The sequence below is a fragment of the Lagopus leucura genome, unplaced genomic scaffold (genome assembly GCF_019238085.1).
Source record: "Lagopus leucura isolate 7727_CA_CO unplaced genomic scaffold, USGS_WTPT01 Super-Scaffold_100012, whole genome shotgun sequence".
Taxonomy (NCBI): Eukaryota; Metazoa; Chordata; class Aves; order Galliformes; family Phasianidae; genus Lagopus; species Lagopus leucura.
Window position 1 is genome coordinate 9,449,216 of NW_024962267.1, and position 14,946 is coordinate 9,464,161.

Genomic DNA, 14,946 nt, shown 5'->3' on the forward strand with positions numbered 1-14,946 from the left:
CACACACACACACACACACACACACACACACACACACACACACACCCCACCACATTCTTAAAATGAAGTTGTCACTCCTATTTTGCAGCATTTACTTTTCCATAATCCTACATAGTCAGGTGCCATGTTCATGGATACATTTAGAAGTCTCTCAGTAGAGTACACATCTTTCAATGTTACTGTTATAAAACGTTAATTTCTCCTTTCATGCAAAATGATTCATTTTGGTATTAGAAGTTTGAGTTTCAACAGTAGGGTTTTACATTTCAGCTTCCTTGAGAGGACCAAGCATTGCTCTTGCTAAGGAATATTTGGTAGAAGGACTTCGCTGCATCTCTAAATCTGAGAGCAACTGCATTTGCTGAAATCATTTTTCCTTTACAGAAGTTGTCAGCACGACAGTCAGTTTTAGAATGGAGTGGGGAAGGACTTCCACAAGGGAAGCCTGCCCATTGAATTAATAACAGCACTGAGGGGAAAAGCTTTAAGGTGCATACACCACTCAATTATGAACTTGCACAGTAAAGAAATAAGAGGCCATGTTATTTATATAAGTTTGCAATTCTGTTTTTCCTTATTGAGATAAGAAGCCATCATTTAGCAAGTAACAATGGTCTGCCCTACCTTTTACTGGGCACTTTGGTACGTTATTAAGCTCTTTGTGTTTTGTCTCTCTAAATTTACACATTAAATTCCATAGTTAAAGATAGCAGAATTAGAAATCTAACGTAATCTTGAGAAGAGCTTGAGAAGGTTGCCAAGTCAAGAAACTGATTTTTATCTATGCTTCTGCTAGTTACATTCCCTGCAGGTTCTAACCTGATAAAGCATTTGAATACACACAAATCTGTGTGCATGTGTTAAGATAACTTGTGTAGGGCCAGCACTGAGTGAATGAAAACAGCCCCCTAAAAAGCTTTAAAGCAAACCTGTGAAGGATGTTCATAACTTTCCAATCAGAACCAACTCCGCTCTTAGTCCTGGCATTTTGTGCAATGGTGGAAACTGCAGCATGGATAGCTGCTCCATCGTTGCGCTGCAGTGCTGCACTTCCTACCACCACCATTGGCTTTTTAGCTTGGTCGAGGACCTGTGTGAGGATGAAGACATGAATTCCAAGGCTCTGATGACTATTCTTAGTGCAGATAAAGTCATAGATGCAAAACTACAGTTCTGAAATAGTCTTTATTACTAAATGAAACTATTACAAGAGAAATGATGACAGTAGGTACCCTGTTAGCACAGAACTGTACTCCAGACTCTTAAGTGGAAACAGCAGTGGCTGATACAGCCTGTTTCACATCAAGAAGTATTTCAGGAGTTTCCTGCACCGGAAAGTTTTTACTTGACATATTAAACAGTTCACACATGCTTAGTGCACACCAATCACTACCTCATCTCTGCAGTTAATTAAATGCTAATAACCCTATACACAGTACTTCTAATCATATCGGTCTCTGTGAGGAATCCAGACTGTTATTCAATGTATCTGAACTTTGAATAGATTCAGAAGCAGTGTGTACCTTGCAGAATGCATGTTTCCCAGAAGCAATGTCCTGGAGTATCTGTGGGGATTCTCCCAGATGATCATATGTGTACGTCAAATTCACAGCAGAGCCAACGAGGGCCACATGCAAGTCATTGTGAAGCCAGCTGAAAACACAGCAAATGTTACATAAAAGAAGTACAGGATTTTAGTCAACCAAACCCACTGATATAACTTCCCAAAATAGGATGCAAGTTCTTTCAAAACAGCTTAAATATCAAATCACTGTTTTATTAAAATGTGGCTTAACATTATTATTTTGGGCAAGCTCATGGTTTTTAGAGCCATTTCTCTGTATGCGTTCTGGGATTAATGCAGCAGCACTCCTTATGAAAGAAGTTCAGACCTCAGTTCTCCATTCAAACTTTTGCCAATTTAATGGCAAATAAAACCATGCACAAAATGAGGTGTTGTACCTTTAAGGCATCTTTTACAGTGTTAGGGAAAAACAAGCAAAGAAAACAAAAAAAAACCTCATCTACTGCTAATATTAAGATTATTCTTGTGCTTAACTCTTGGTTACCTCAGAATTGAGATTAGAATATTCACAGTAAAGAGTTCTGAATTGGACAGTTTTAGAAATCCACTTGCTTATTTGATACAAAGAAAAACACTGCTGGTTAGAATTTTTTTTTTTTTTCAGTTCCTCACAGCACAGTCTTCCAAGAGATAAATGTTCCATAAATTTAACTGCATTTTTCTTCTCATCTCAACATTTTGAAGGTTGTCACTGTTTAAAATGATGCATTTTAGAAAATCTCCAACCATAAGGTAGGACGGGGCTTTTTAAACTTCAGTTATCACCCGCTGATGCATCTTGTTAAAGATGAATTAGCAATGTTCAAAAGAAATGGCTTCACTGCTTGTCAAAGACAACATGACATCTGAATTACTGTTACTAATCAGAAAGCCTAGTTTGTTAAAACAGATATAAGAAGGAGCAAACCGATGCTGAAAATTATTCTTTAAAGAATTATGCTTTAACAAGCAACTTTAAACAAAGTCTGAGGTGTCTGTGTTACATAAGAAAGGAATAAATGAGCATATGAATGTCTTTAAAACATTAAAGTGAGAATGAACAAAACACAGCCGTACACTACAGGAAGGAGAGACACCCCTTATCTACACATCCCCTCTTAGTAAAGGGTGAACTAAATCCACCAGGTCCACCTGGATGAGTGCCTTCAACTTACTGCCTGCAGCTCTAGTGGAGCACTGAGCCAAATCCAGATGCATTTGCATGCTTGTTCACCACCAAGGGATACAAACCTCTTCCTAATTCTAGCATTAAAAAGCGGTGCCTCAAAGCGTGGATTGGTGCCAACCAGAAGCAGGACATCTGCCTCCTCCACTCCAGCAATCTTGGTATTAAGCAGGTAGTTAGAGCGTAAATCTGTGCTATAACAGTGACAAAAAAAGAAAGAAGCAAGGCAGTGAACATTCAGGGAAGGAGTGAAGAAATAAATGTGAAAACGATACTGAATGCCCCAAATATATTTTTTAATCTCAGCAAAAGATGCTTTTTATTCTGAATTACTAATCCAAATAGAATCAGCAGCTTTCCTAAGTGTCAGAAACAGCATGAGAAGAACTACAACACAGACAAATAGAATGATTGAGTTATTAAGCTTACAACAAAATACAAAACTAACTCTCAGTAGCTCGCTGTCAAACTGCAGCAGACTCAGTAAGTGTGAAGCTGTACACAAACCTTGCTGTAGTGGAGACTTCTGCCTCTGCTCACAATCAATACTCTCTATAAACAAAACCTGCTAACACATCAGTAATTACTACCCTTGGTCATCTCAGATTCTTACCATAAAATGATTCACAGACTAGAGAGTTTATTAACATAATTATGAACTTTGCCTGGATTCTTACCCAGCTCCAGTAGTAGGAAAGATCTCTTCGGTGCAGAGCATATCGCAATTTACTCTATTCAGCAAGTCTTTTAGAGCTATTAGTGCTTCCGCATCCACCAGTCCTCCTACAATTGCTGCTACATCCTTACCTTGGACAGCCTTTAGCTGGAGGGACAGAAAGTATAAACATAAGCAAAAGAAACCACAGAATTGAATTCCCTTCAGGCCCAGGTAAATGTGTTACATTAGAACAAGCCAAAGACAGGCAGTCTACTAGCCTGGAGGAACACAAAAATCAGTACGAGACTTCCGCAAGGCAGCGATTCCAACTCCTTCAGACCTTGCAATGGAAGCAAAGAACAGCTCTATGCAGGGGTCTCTCATTTGAATTACCGTATCGACTGATTTTTATTCGGTGTGGTGAGGAAGACTACTTCATGCTTATATTTTAGTGAAGCTATAGCACAGACAGAAAACAAACTTCCATTGGACAAGCTCTGATAAACTTAATCCACAGGCATTATCTGAGAAGCAATGACTTTCATAACAAATCCTACTGCTGTACCACAGGGTGAAACATCCCCAAGGAAAGTTCAATTACAGTTATTCAATTCTACTTCAACCCACATAAAATTTTAATCAAAATCCAAAGCAGTCATGCAGCACTTCATTTGAGCACCAGAATCAATCACTGCACAAAGAGAGCAATGAGGCAAGCACAATTCAGATAAAGGTAATACAGAATTAATGGCTCCAGTGGCAAAAGTGTTGATAGCACAATTTCAGTAAATTTAAAGATTCAGACAGATCGGAGTGATTTAAGAAAGGCACTTGCTCTTGGGATTCTGAAGTAGTTTAGTTTGCTATTTAAATGCCCCAAATTATGCACTGCCTGTATATTCTTGAAATCATGATAAGGCAAAATTCTTCAGGTCATCTAATCCACAAAATACTGAATCATATTCAGAAGAGATTTAAGTGGAAGTACAATAGAAGTCAAATTCTCCCCACTAACCTTAGAGAAAAACATCCTTTCCTATATAGCTCTTTCCCTATTAATCACTTTAACTTGTCCAGCCCTAGGAATTAATTTTACATGCTATACATACTGAACATTGCTCTTACCACACCAGCAACACGAGTTAACACATCCTCCCATGAAGCATAAACAAAGAGTCCTTTCTCATTTTTGATCATGGGCTGAGTCAGCCTCTGACGCTTCAGACCATCATATGCAAACCTGAGCAAAAACACTGATGTTAGTAAAGAGCAAAGACAGTTGTGTATACTGAATACTTTGTAAGACTATATTTTTAAAAGCTGTGCAATTATTAGATTTTCCAATTATTCTCCAAACCATGCAAAAAAAAAAAAAAAAAGGGAAACACCACAAAAATGAAAATACCACAAACCCAATAGCTTTGGTTATCAGCAGTATGTTTTACCAATTACCCTTCATCGTATCTTTCCAATAGTAACAGCAAAAATCAGGAGTCAGAGTTACTGTGCAGGTTTCTGGTTTTTAAGTGTATTTATGTGTGCAAATACCTCCCACACACCTTGTTTTGTCAGATATCCATTCCTCATTGATATCTTCATGCAGCCTTGGCAATATTCTCATCACTTCTCCAGTCCTTGTGCTCACTACAATGTTGCTTCCAACTGCATCAAGAACATCAATGGACTCTACCTTCCTGTTCAGCAGAATAAACAAGCATTTGCAGTTTCCTAGAGACTAACAGCAGATAACTGCATAATAAATATTAAAAAATAATCAAGAGCTGTAGGGTAAGCTTTAGATTTACAGTAAAGAGATAACTCTAAAAACATATTTTAAATAATTTGAATTTAATTAGTTTCAATTTTTCTTCATACACATTTTTCTAATAAGTATAATCTCAAAGATTATGAGCATAATCTAAAAAGTTAGAACTAAGTATAGTTTGTTAACTATACCCAGAAACTCTGGCATTTTTCCTTTTCTTGAAAGATTTCTGAGTCAGCAACAGAATATCAGATTTAGTCAACTAAGGGTTCTACAATAAGAAAATCAGAAAAAACCCTATGATCCGGATGAGGGCATATTGTCAGATAAAGTATAATAGGAAAAACAGAGGAAGTTGCACAGTGAGCTAAGACACACCTTGTCTCCCATGGGCGTGCAGTAAAGGCATAAGGCTTGGAGGTAAGTGCACCAACGGGGCAGATGTCAATAATATTCCCTGATAACTCAGACATGAACATCTTTTCAACATAGGTACCAACTTGCATGTCGTTTCCTCTTCCAGTTGTTCCCAAGTCATCTACACCTGCGACCTCACTAGCAAATCTGGTAGACACAATAAGATTGAAAAAACAGATTTGGAATGCTTAACAGCAACACAGCACATTTTTTTCAACTCTTTCTGAATACGAATGTTAGCCTTTGTTCACATACCTCAAGACAGAGAACTACTACCTTGATACATTCATCTCATGCAGGACTGTACATATGTTGAAACTCATTTAGATGGGGCCACAAAAATTAGGTGTAGTTAAATCAAAACACCACAGTGGTTCAGTGGTCACTGAACTTCAGAGTTCAAGTCTAAGATTAGCTGTACCTAAGAACTTCTTTCTAGAAGTAGACAGATATGTTGTATTCTTTTTCCATCTGGCTCAAGCCAGTACTGCATCTCAGAACCAAGGAACAGCATAAATACAGCTACCAGAGGCTGTCAAGAATAAATCAATCTTACAGTTCTGGCCAAGGAAGTCACCAGTTCTGTCTAACAGAGTGCCAACTTCACTCCATTCTGGCCATCTCTCTCTGCTTCCTTTGACAGCTGTCTGGCAGCTCTGGGAAAACAGCCATCAGTCCCTTCCAGAAAGAGTTCTTAAGTACAATTAGAAAAGGGAAAAAAAAAAAAATGTTGGCTGCCTCTCACATTTCTTTTTACAAGTAACAAGTTTATATAGATATTGCTGCCGAAGTACTCTCTCCAGTGAAAAATAAAGGACATTACCTGATACACCGAGTGCACTGTATACACCGAGTCATGATTGTTTTGACTAATGGGCCAATGTTCTTGTCCTCAACAGCGCGTTTTCCCTCTCTAAATCTACTCCTATCACTGCCAAACATCATTGATTGATCCTAGAACAGACAATGAAAAAATATATGTATCCAGACTGCTGGACAGCACAGTGTCACCTAAGGCAAGACATTAATACATGTCTACACCATTTAAATGAATGTTGTACCTGTAGATCACATTCTCCACCCTGATCACAGATAGGACAGTCCAGTGGGTGATTTGCCAGCAGGAATTCCATTACACCCTCTCTGTTGGATTCAGGAATACAGTTAATGTTCACTCCATGCCCGTTAGCAGACAGTACAAGTAATCAGCCACAGGAGACTAAAACAAAGGTACCTTGCTTTCCTGGACTTCTCAGAATTTGTCAGAATGTTCCAGCCCTTCATAACTGGCATGGCACAAGCAGCTACTGGCTGCAATCATCATAAACAGCAAGCATGAGCACAACATATTTCTTCTCAGTATTGACTGAAATCCCAGCCTCCCTCCCCGAATTCTGACATAGGCACCTGTTATTAATTTAACACATTACAGAAATAAAAAGGTATCTGCACTAAAAAAGAAAAAAGGAAACCTAACCAGTAGTGTCACTAGAAGTCACTAATTTAATATTAGTTACTAATAACTTGCCGTAAAAAAAAAAAAAAGAGGTTTGCAATAATTTACCTCAATTATCTAAAACTTCTAGTACTGAAGTTGAAAGCACGTATCATTTAGCTACTGGGCACTTATTTGGACACAACATTTCCCAAGAGTCATGGAATAAAACTCTTCACAAGATGAACACAAAATTATCAAAAACTCCTTCTCAGAAAATGAATCCTTCCTGCCTTCCACTCACATTATGATACAGATCATAATTTCAATCCGCAATGATGCAATACTACTGGAGATACAAAGCTCAAACTGTTGAATTTGAGCTGACACGAGCTAGGGAGTTTCACAGGAGTACATAAATGTTTATTTAAGTGCCCAATCCAGAACTCCAAAAGAATGCCTTAAGTATCTAACTGGACTTGGTAGAATAATACTGCTGAAGGCAGAATTCAATCTGAGTTAATTACTATTTTACAGTGAACTTCAATGGTACACAATGCACTAAAATACAAAGTGGTAACTACAGTCCTTAGCTAGAGCAAACTAGTGCAAGTGCTAATCCTATGGCTGAGTCCAAGTGTTCTGCTTGTGTGCTATCAACTGAAAATCTGCAGGTGAAGCTTGAATTACATAAAAACATATCTGAAAATACACAGCTATCAAATGCTCATCTCACAGCAAGATAATACATAAGAAAAGGAGTGACCGCTCACAGGTCTAAAAATAGACAATCACAGCAGCCCAGCATAACTTGGCCTTAATGCACATATAACATAGAAATTAACTTAAAAGTGGGGAAAGGGAAAAACCTGCTTGAAGCAGCTGAATTACAGTAATTGCTGCACTTAAGATTGTACAAAACAAGTACAAAGCAAAAACTGTACTTCTTACAGAACACACACAGTACCTTTGGAGCTTTCTCTATTTCCACAAGACACATCCTACAGTTTCCAGCAACGGAGAGACGGTCATGGTAACAAAACCGCGGTATCTGAATTCCAGCCTTCTCACAGGCCTACACAGAATAAAGAACAAAGGGAAATTAAGTTTCAGTTACATCTTTCAGTAAGATCTTGTAACACATAGCACAGACAGCTAAAGTTTTTCTCTAAAGAGCAGTGGCTTTAGTGCCCAGAAATACAGAGCTTTCAACTTTTCAACTCAACTCTTAGCTTCTAGAGGAATAAGTTTTAAAAATCGTAAACAAGCAGCAATATGCAAAGGTTATTAATAATAAATATGATTATTTTCCAACACAATGCCTAGCTGACAAACTGAGAATGGGTCTTTCATTCTTTCTTTAAAGGTTGAGGAAGTCTGTTTATTAGACGGAACACCAGAAGCAAAAAATAAAGTTTTAAAGAAAGAAGACACTATTTGAAGAGAAGTATATAAAGAAAAACTTGAAAAATATGTAAGAAAGAATGGGCATTATGACATCAGAAAATCCAACAAAATTGGTACACAGCATGAATGCACAGGGGCACTGTCCATCTTTAATCTCAGCACAAATGTAAGCCCAAAGAAATAGTCTTCCACACTATGCCTGAAGAGGCAACACAACGGGTCAGACAAAAGATTTGCTGAGAATGAATGAACCTGCTTTTTGTCTACAACTCCCCCATATCACAGGATTTCTATGACAGCACTAGCTTCAGATGACACAAAAAACACTACAGAATTATTTGTGTATGTACCACCAGTCAGAAGTCATCAAAGAATTAGTGACTTGTATCTATAACAACTAGATAGATCAATAAGATAGGACAATACCTTATTATCAGCACAATATAAAGGTGTACCATTAGGGAAGGAAAAAAAAAATTGCTTACCCACATTAGAAGACATATTGGAAGAGTGCAGGTTCACAGAAGAAAGCTCCACCAGGGAGAGATCTCCAGAAAGAGATCCTTCCCCCATGGCAGTCAGCCCTTAAATGAGGTCTAAGAGAGGTGCAGCCAGGCTCCACCCCTTCCTGTCACACAGCTGAATTGCCTCCACCTGTGCTCCCAGGGCTGACCCAATCCTTTCCCTAGGAGCTCAATCAGTGGTTCAGGACGTGACTCAACAGTTCCCATACAATATCCAAAGAGCAGCTATGTTCTAATTCATTATACTGTACCCCCACTGAATGGCTGCTTGAAAAGATGCCAGACTGGAGAACGATCTACTTGACATTTTGGCCTGAAAAGCAGCAAAAATGAGCGTAAGCTGGGAGATCCAAAGTCTGCTATTCGCCACAGCAGAAAGAATGGAAGCAGTACAGGAGCAGCATTATGAGCTGTAAGAACTAGTAAACAAAAGCAATCCCTTGTTTGCCTGAGACACCATTTTAAGGAACAAAATCAGCAGATGATGACGCTCAGTTCAGTCATTAGACAGGTGCTATGGCTTCTAGAATCTAGAGCTAGAATTTGTAGCTTATGGAGTTTGCCATAGCTGACAGCATTCCGAGCTGGAACCAGAACTTATTTAAGCCTGTTCTTGTACGCCTTACTTCAGCCTTGCAGATTGGATTCAACGTGAAATCGGAGGCACACAAGGTCAGGCTGGACCGGCCGCGGGCAGCCTGACATGAGTGGCAGAGCCGCCCACAACAGGGAGGGGCTTTAAGGTCCCTTTCAAACCCAGGCAATCGGTAATTTTAAGATTTTAAAGGCTTCTGCAAGCGAGAACACAAACGCCGCAAAGAGCCGCGACGGAGCGCAGTAAAGCCTCGCCGTGCGGCGCCCGCACCTGCAGCACCGTGGTTCCGGGGTCCACCAGCACGGGCTGGCCGTCCACAAACACCTCGATCTGGTTGCCGGCTGCCGTGGCAGTCGTGCGGCCTGAAAGACAGGGGAAAGTTTTCGTAACAAGCCCTTCCCCGGCAGCCGGACGCGAACGGGCAGACCCCGCACCCGTCGCGGTCTCACGGCGCCGACACGACTCCGGTCCCGCTCACCTCCCGCCGGCAGCGGGCCGGCACCACTTACCGCGCAGCGCGGAGGCCGGCGCGGCCGCTGCGAGGGCCGTGCGGAGGGCGGGCAGGCGCAGCATGGCTGTGCGGCGTTCTGCGGAGAGAAGAGGCGCGGGGCTGCGGCGCTCGGAACGCCTCGCGGCACGTTACAAACGCGCCAAGTAAGGCGCGCGGCCAGGGGTCACCTTGCGGGCGGCTACGCCGGCAGCCCCGGCCCCCCTGACGGCACCTCGAGAGTGGCGGGAGGAAGGCGCCGAGCCCGCGGCTGCAGCCCAGCGCCCCTACCTCGAGGAGGAGCCGATCCCGTTACCGGCGGGTGCGGGACGGCCGGCGGAGATGGCCCGGCCTTACCCGTCCGCCACAGCCCCTATGGCGACCGCCTCGGCCCTTTCCGCCGCTCCTTCGGCAATCTCCGGGAACGAGCCGATCGGCAATTTTCGGAACGGAGCTCTTCGGATCGCTCCGCTAGGCTGCGCCCGTCGGCAATTTCCGCCTTCCCACGGAGCCCTCTCGGCCACCGTCAAACGCGCCGCTCCGGCAAGTTCCGCCTGTGCCGCTGCCGCTTTCGTCGGCCGACTGCCGCTACTTCCGCTGATGCAGCGAAGCGGGGGGAGGGTGGGACGAGGATCGGTGTAACACCGGCCCAGTACTGACAGGGCTCCTGAGCTCCACACGTTCCGCTACACATCTCACTCTAATCCACCTCCGCTCGTATGTCGCCCAGTTTGCAGCACGCCCTGCGCTTGAGCGGCGCCCACCCCGCCGGGAACTATTTCGGCGCTTTCCGGCGGAAGGATACGTGTTCGTGCAATGCCGCGGAGGGATCAGCCGCTATATAAGGGGAGCGCAGGGAGTGCTGGGCCTCTTTGCGCGGCGGCAGGGCTTTGGTGTGGGTGGCGTTGTGCGCCGCTGCCGCCATGGGCTTTGGGGACCTTAAGTCCGCTGCCGGCCTGCGGGTCCTCAACGACTTCCTGGCTGACAAGAGCTACATCGAGGGGTGAGGGGCGGCGGGAGGGAGGCGGGCCGGGCCGTGGCGAGGCCTGACGGGGGAGCGGCGGGGTGGCCCTGGGACACGCGTGTGCGTAACCCTCGTGTCGGGTGGGCGGGCGCTAGGCTGCCGCTGGGGCGCGGGCCGCCGTGTGCTCGGTGGAGGGCGCCTTGCGGGCGCTGAGCACGGGGCTGACCTCGGCTTTTTCCTGCAGGTATGTGCCCTCCCAGGCCGACATAGCGGTCTTTGAAGCTGTCGGTGCCCCGCCTCCTGCAGAGCTGTTCCATGCTCTTCGGTGGTACAATCACATTAAGTCCTACGAAAAGCAAAAGGCGAGGTATGCTTAAACTGCAAACTGAACACATGTGTGAACTGGTGTGTATACTGCTGTGTTTCTCTCTGAGCTCAGAGAGGAAGGGGCTTTTCCCTGCTGCTGTATGGCCTCTTGCAACAGAAACAAGGAACAGATGAGGAAGCTGAATCTGCCTTTGTGCAGATTCTACAATGTTTCTGTAGAAACTTATAAGAGAGCTTGGGTCTTGTTGCTGTCTCCTACTCAAGTGACTGTGCTGAAAGCTGGAAATTACTTAGCAGTGATCTACTCCATGAGGGTAGGATCAGAATTAGGAGCTGTGAGAGAAGGCTGAAGACAACAGGCAGAAATGAAGAAGGTGATTTGTTCAGACTTCTAATCCTGGAAGGTGACACTAAATTGAGGATTAACAATTAAGAAACACATGTGAAGAATGATGGCTGTAAAGGCAAAGGCTATTTCTTCTCTTTTAGTGATGTTAGTGTTCATGAAAGGTGCTGAATTGACATCCATGGTGACTGCAGACCTCTCTGGAAAGGTTCAACATGGGCAGTGTCAGCACTGCTACGCTGTCATCTTTTTGTGCCCCAGCCCTCTTCTGGAGAGGGCTGGTGTGAAGTTGGGTGGCTCAGCTCTCAAACCCAGACAGGACTGAGATGATAAAGTTTCCTCAGAAAGTCCACTCTGGAAACTTCAGTTAATTACTGAAAATTAAATCTTAACTTTATGACATTCATAGCAGCAGTTCACGGTAACAATAGGAAACTAATGGGATTTTGGTCCCTTGTGCACCGTCAACATGTTTTCTGTTACTACTAATTTAAACAAGTGAAAATATTTTTAGGGTAACAAATTGATAACTCCTGCTACTCAAAATATATTGCAGATTCCATTATGGAAATTTTTACTATCCATATAGTCACACACATAGGGCAGCAAAATAACATGGGATCCATCAGTGATTAGATAAGCAATCTTTGTAGCATTTGCTGTAGTTTCAATTAAGGTGTTTCCAGAAGCATTGTTTTGTGTTTTCAAGTAGCGAAACTAACTTTTCTTGTTCTTATCACAGTGTTATTGCTATGAATGTACATACGAATGGCAATCAAGTAGCATTTCTACAGATATTTGGATAGGTTCTTATTACTTGTTTTCCTTTAGTCTGCCAGGAATAAAGAAGGCTTTGGGGAAATATGGTCCTGCTGATGTTGAAGACACAACAGGTGCAGCCACAGATAGCAAAGATGATGATGACATTGATCTTTTTGGATCTGATGATGAAGAGGTATTGGTGACTTAGTTTTATACATATATATTTAAGAACCACCTGGATAGGCAAGTGTTTACCTTACTAGTTTTAATTTGTGACCTTAATAACAGATACTGTTCAGGATCTCTAAACTCCGATGTCTTTGTTGACTGTAACATAAAAACTCTCCATTAGAAAGAAATAGAATGGGTTGAAATGTCTGCTTTGACTGGTTACATGATGAATAAAACAAAAATCACCATCTTTCGGCTGACAGCTGTGATGATTTGTTTTTTCCTGAGTAGATGCCAGTCAATCTAATAATGCTTTAAGATCCAGGGCTTTGGTGCTTTTTTTTGTGACTTTGTATTTCCGTTTCAGGAAAGTGAAGAAGCGAAGAAACTGAGGGAAGAACGCCTGGCCCAGTATGAATCAAAGAAGTCCAAAAGTATGCCTTTGAATAATTTTGACCTCCTTATGAATTTGAACAGCATGATTAGAAATAGTGTTTGTAAAAGAGAAACTTCACTGGAATGAAGCAGAAGTAGTTTGCTTCACCTGAATGGTCTGTGAGCTTAGCCTTTCCTATAGCAAATCACTGAACTGTGTATGAACATATGAACTGCATGTGAACAGCATACTGTTTGTCCTGTCTATTATACCTTTGTTTATCTTTAATGAAGAAGCTAAGCTTTTTCTCTACGAAAAGAACTCTGGGATCTTATTTGAATAAAACAGATGCAAAGTAGTATAAAATGCATCTGCATAAGAACTCTGACTAGTCTAAGAAAGTCAATCAATAGTTAGCTTTGAAAAGAAAGGCTGTTGCGTGCAGGTTCCTCCACAGTTACTGGTCTGAAACTGTTTGGGATTGTAGCAGTTGCAGTATTCCCTCTGTGGAAGATAAACTGTTACGTAGTATTAAGCTCCTTCTCAGATCCCCTAAGAAGGACTTTCTATGTAACAAACAACGTTAGCTTATGTTACCTTTTTAGAGCATTTTTTGAAAACACGCATCTGCATCTTAAATATCAGGATATATATTTTCAGAACTCTTAAAGACGCATGTTGGTACAAAAGGCCTGAGTTATGAAGGCTTTTTTATTAAGCTGGGAGAGTTTGTCTTGTGAAGTTAGTTTTGCAGGTATATTCTTGAGCTTCCTGAAAATTTCCTGGCTGTTGATAGGAAGTTTCTTTTTTTTTTTCTTTCTTCAGAACCAGCTGTTGTTGCCAAATCATCAATCTTGCTTGATGTGAAACCTTGGGATGATGAGACAGACATGGCCAAATTAGAGGAGTGCGTTCGAAGCATTCAAGCAGATGGCCTGGTCTGGGGGTCTTGTAAGTAACATTCAAAGTGGGGAAAATGGTGATCATGTGGTCTGTGGGTGCTGTATATCTATCTGTAGGTAGCTAAAATAGAGAATTAACTGCCATGCTGCGCAGAGCCTGTGCAGCATGAGCTGTGCATGTGTGCTGCTTGGTGAACTAGCACCCAGTAAATAGCAAACTGATGTTTTTCTTTGCATAATCTCACAAGAGTGATAATGTAAAAGGGGTTAGTCAGAAAGCTGCTAGGGCAGCAGCAAGGTTTAAGATTCAAATAAGCACAACTTTCAGATTAACTTGTTGATTAATGCTGTCAGCCACTTACATCTTTGACTTGACTTTTCAAGCAAGGAGTGTTTAATGCTTTTTTTTTTTTTTTTTTGCAGCCAAGCTAGTACCAGTTGGCTATGGTATCAAAAAGCTTCAGATTCAGTGTGTTGTTGAAGATGATAAAGTTGGAACAGACATGCTGGAAGAAAGAATAACAGCTTTTGAAGATTATGTACAATCAATGGATGTAGCTGCTTTCAACAAGATCTAAGCCTTGATATATCTAGAATAAATATAATTGCAAAAATTGGGCCATCTCTGTCGTTAATTCAAAGTCATAGTGCAATCCAGTTTGTTAATGTAAAATTTGATTGATGGGTAAAGTAGAAGCTAATACATTGGATTTTAGGATTGTTCCAGCACCATAGTACCTAGTGCCAGAGCAAAGAGAGAGTTGCCAGTTGCCGTATGTCTAGGCTTAATATTCATGTGGCTTTAAATATCTGAAATGCCCTTTATTTTAGGCGGTTACATATTTGGATACTTGTATTTAATCTGGAAGGAGAGATTGCTTTCAGGGAGAAGCACAGGGCTGTAGCACTTTTTTCAAAAGGAATATGAATTTTGTATAGGAAGGGTGGTGTTTAACCAAATAGTTGTATGGTGGCCTTTGCCTTTTCCTTTTGAAAGCTATAGTTTAACTGGCACTAAGGGAATGAAGACAAAGATACGGAAGTTTAAAGCAACGAGGAC

The 14,946-nt window shown here is 41.9% G+C and overlaps 2 protein-coding genes and 2 non-coding genes across 6 annotated transcripts in view; 3 read left to right on the forward strand and 1 right to left on the reverse strand.

The window, feature by feature from the left end:
• The window catches only part of NDUFS1 (NADH:ubiquinone oxidoreductase core subunit S1), a 13,656-nt gene extending 3,206 nt beyond the window's left edge, over nucleotides 1–10,450 (reverse strand). Inside the window, exons 1-14 of one of the 3 annotated variants that reach the window (XM_042875026.1) lie at nucleotides 10,330–10,450; nucleotides 10,105–10,138; nucleotides 9,822–9,912; nucleotides 7,993–8,100; nucleotides 6,825–6,901; nucleotides 6,652–6,733; nucleotides 6,414–6,544; nucleotides 5,552–5,737; nucleotides 4,968–5,102; nucleotides 4,534–4,648; nucleotides 3,428–3,573; nucleotides 2,816–2,944; nucleotides 1,524–1,653; nucleotides 930–1,090 (exon numbers count right to left, since the gene is read on the reverse strand). In XM_042875026.1, the coding sequence (XP_042730960.1) occupies nucleotides 930–1,090; nucleotides 1,524–1,653; nucleotides 2,816–2,944; nucleotides 3,428–3,573; nucleotides 4,534–4,648; nucleotides 4,968–5,102; nucleotides 5,552–5,737; nucleotides 6,414–6,544; nucleotides 6,652–6,733; nucleotides 6,825–6,901; nucleotides 7,993–8,100; nucleotides 9,822–9,912; nucleotides 10,105–10,124 (1,511 nt within the window). In that variant the 5' untranslated portion in view covers nucleotides 10,125–10,138; nucleotides 10,330–10,450. Of the gene's footprint in view, nucleotides 1–929; nucleotides 1,091–1,523; nucleotides 1,654–2,815; nucleotides 2,945–3,427; nucleotides 3,574–4,533; nucleotides 4,649–4,967; nucleotides 5,103–5,551; nucleotides 5,738–6,413; nucleotides 6,545–6,651; nucleotides 6,734–6,824; nucleotides 6,902–7,992; nucleotides 8,101–8,917; nucleotides 8,980–9,821; nucleotides 9,914–10,060; nucleotides 10,139–10,329 lie in introns of those variants that run through there. The other 2 variants (XM_042875025.1, XM_042875027.1) reach the window with 2 other exon arrangements.
• Nucleotides 10,451–10,897: 447 nt separating this feature from the next.
• Nucleotides 10,898–14,500, forward strand: EEF1B2 (eukaryotic translation elongation factor 1 beta 2). Its single transcript, XM_042875028.1, has 6 exons — nucleotides 10,898–11,041; nucleotides 11,247–11,369; nucleotides 12,507–12,630; nucleotides 12,976–13,042; nucleotides 13,810–13,935; nucleotides 14,310–14,500. The coding sequence occupies exons 1-6, from the start codon at nucleotides 10,962–10,964 to the stop codon at nucleotides 14,462–14,464; spliced, it is 675 nt and encodes a 224-aa protein (XP_042730962.1). The 5' UTR covers nucleotides 10,898–10,961; the 3' UTR covers nucleotides 14,465–14,500.
• On the forward strand, nucleotides 12,824–12,902 carry LOC122182070. Its single transcript, XR_006179697.1, has one exon. It is a non-coding gene; the product is annotated as a small nucleolar RNA SNORD51 (small nucleolar RNA).
• On the forward strand, nucleotides 13,434–13,567 carry LOC122182072. Its single transcript, XR_006179699.1, has one exon. It is a non-coding gene; the product is annotated as a small nucleolar RNA SNORA41 (small nucleolar RNA).
• Nucleotides 14,501–14,946: the final 446 nt, after the last annotated feature.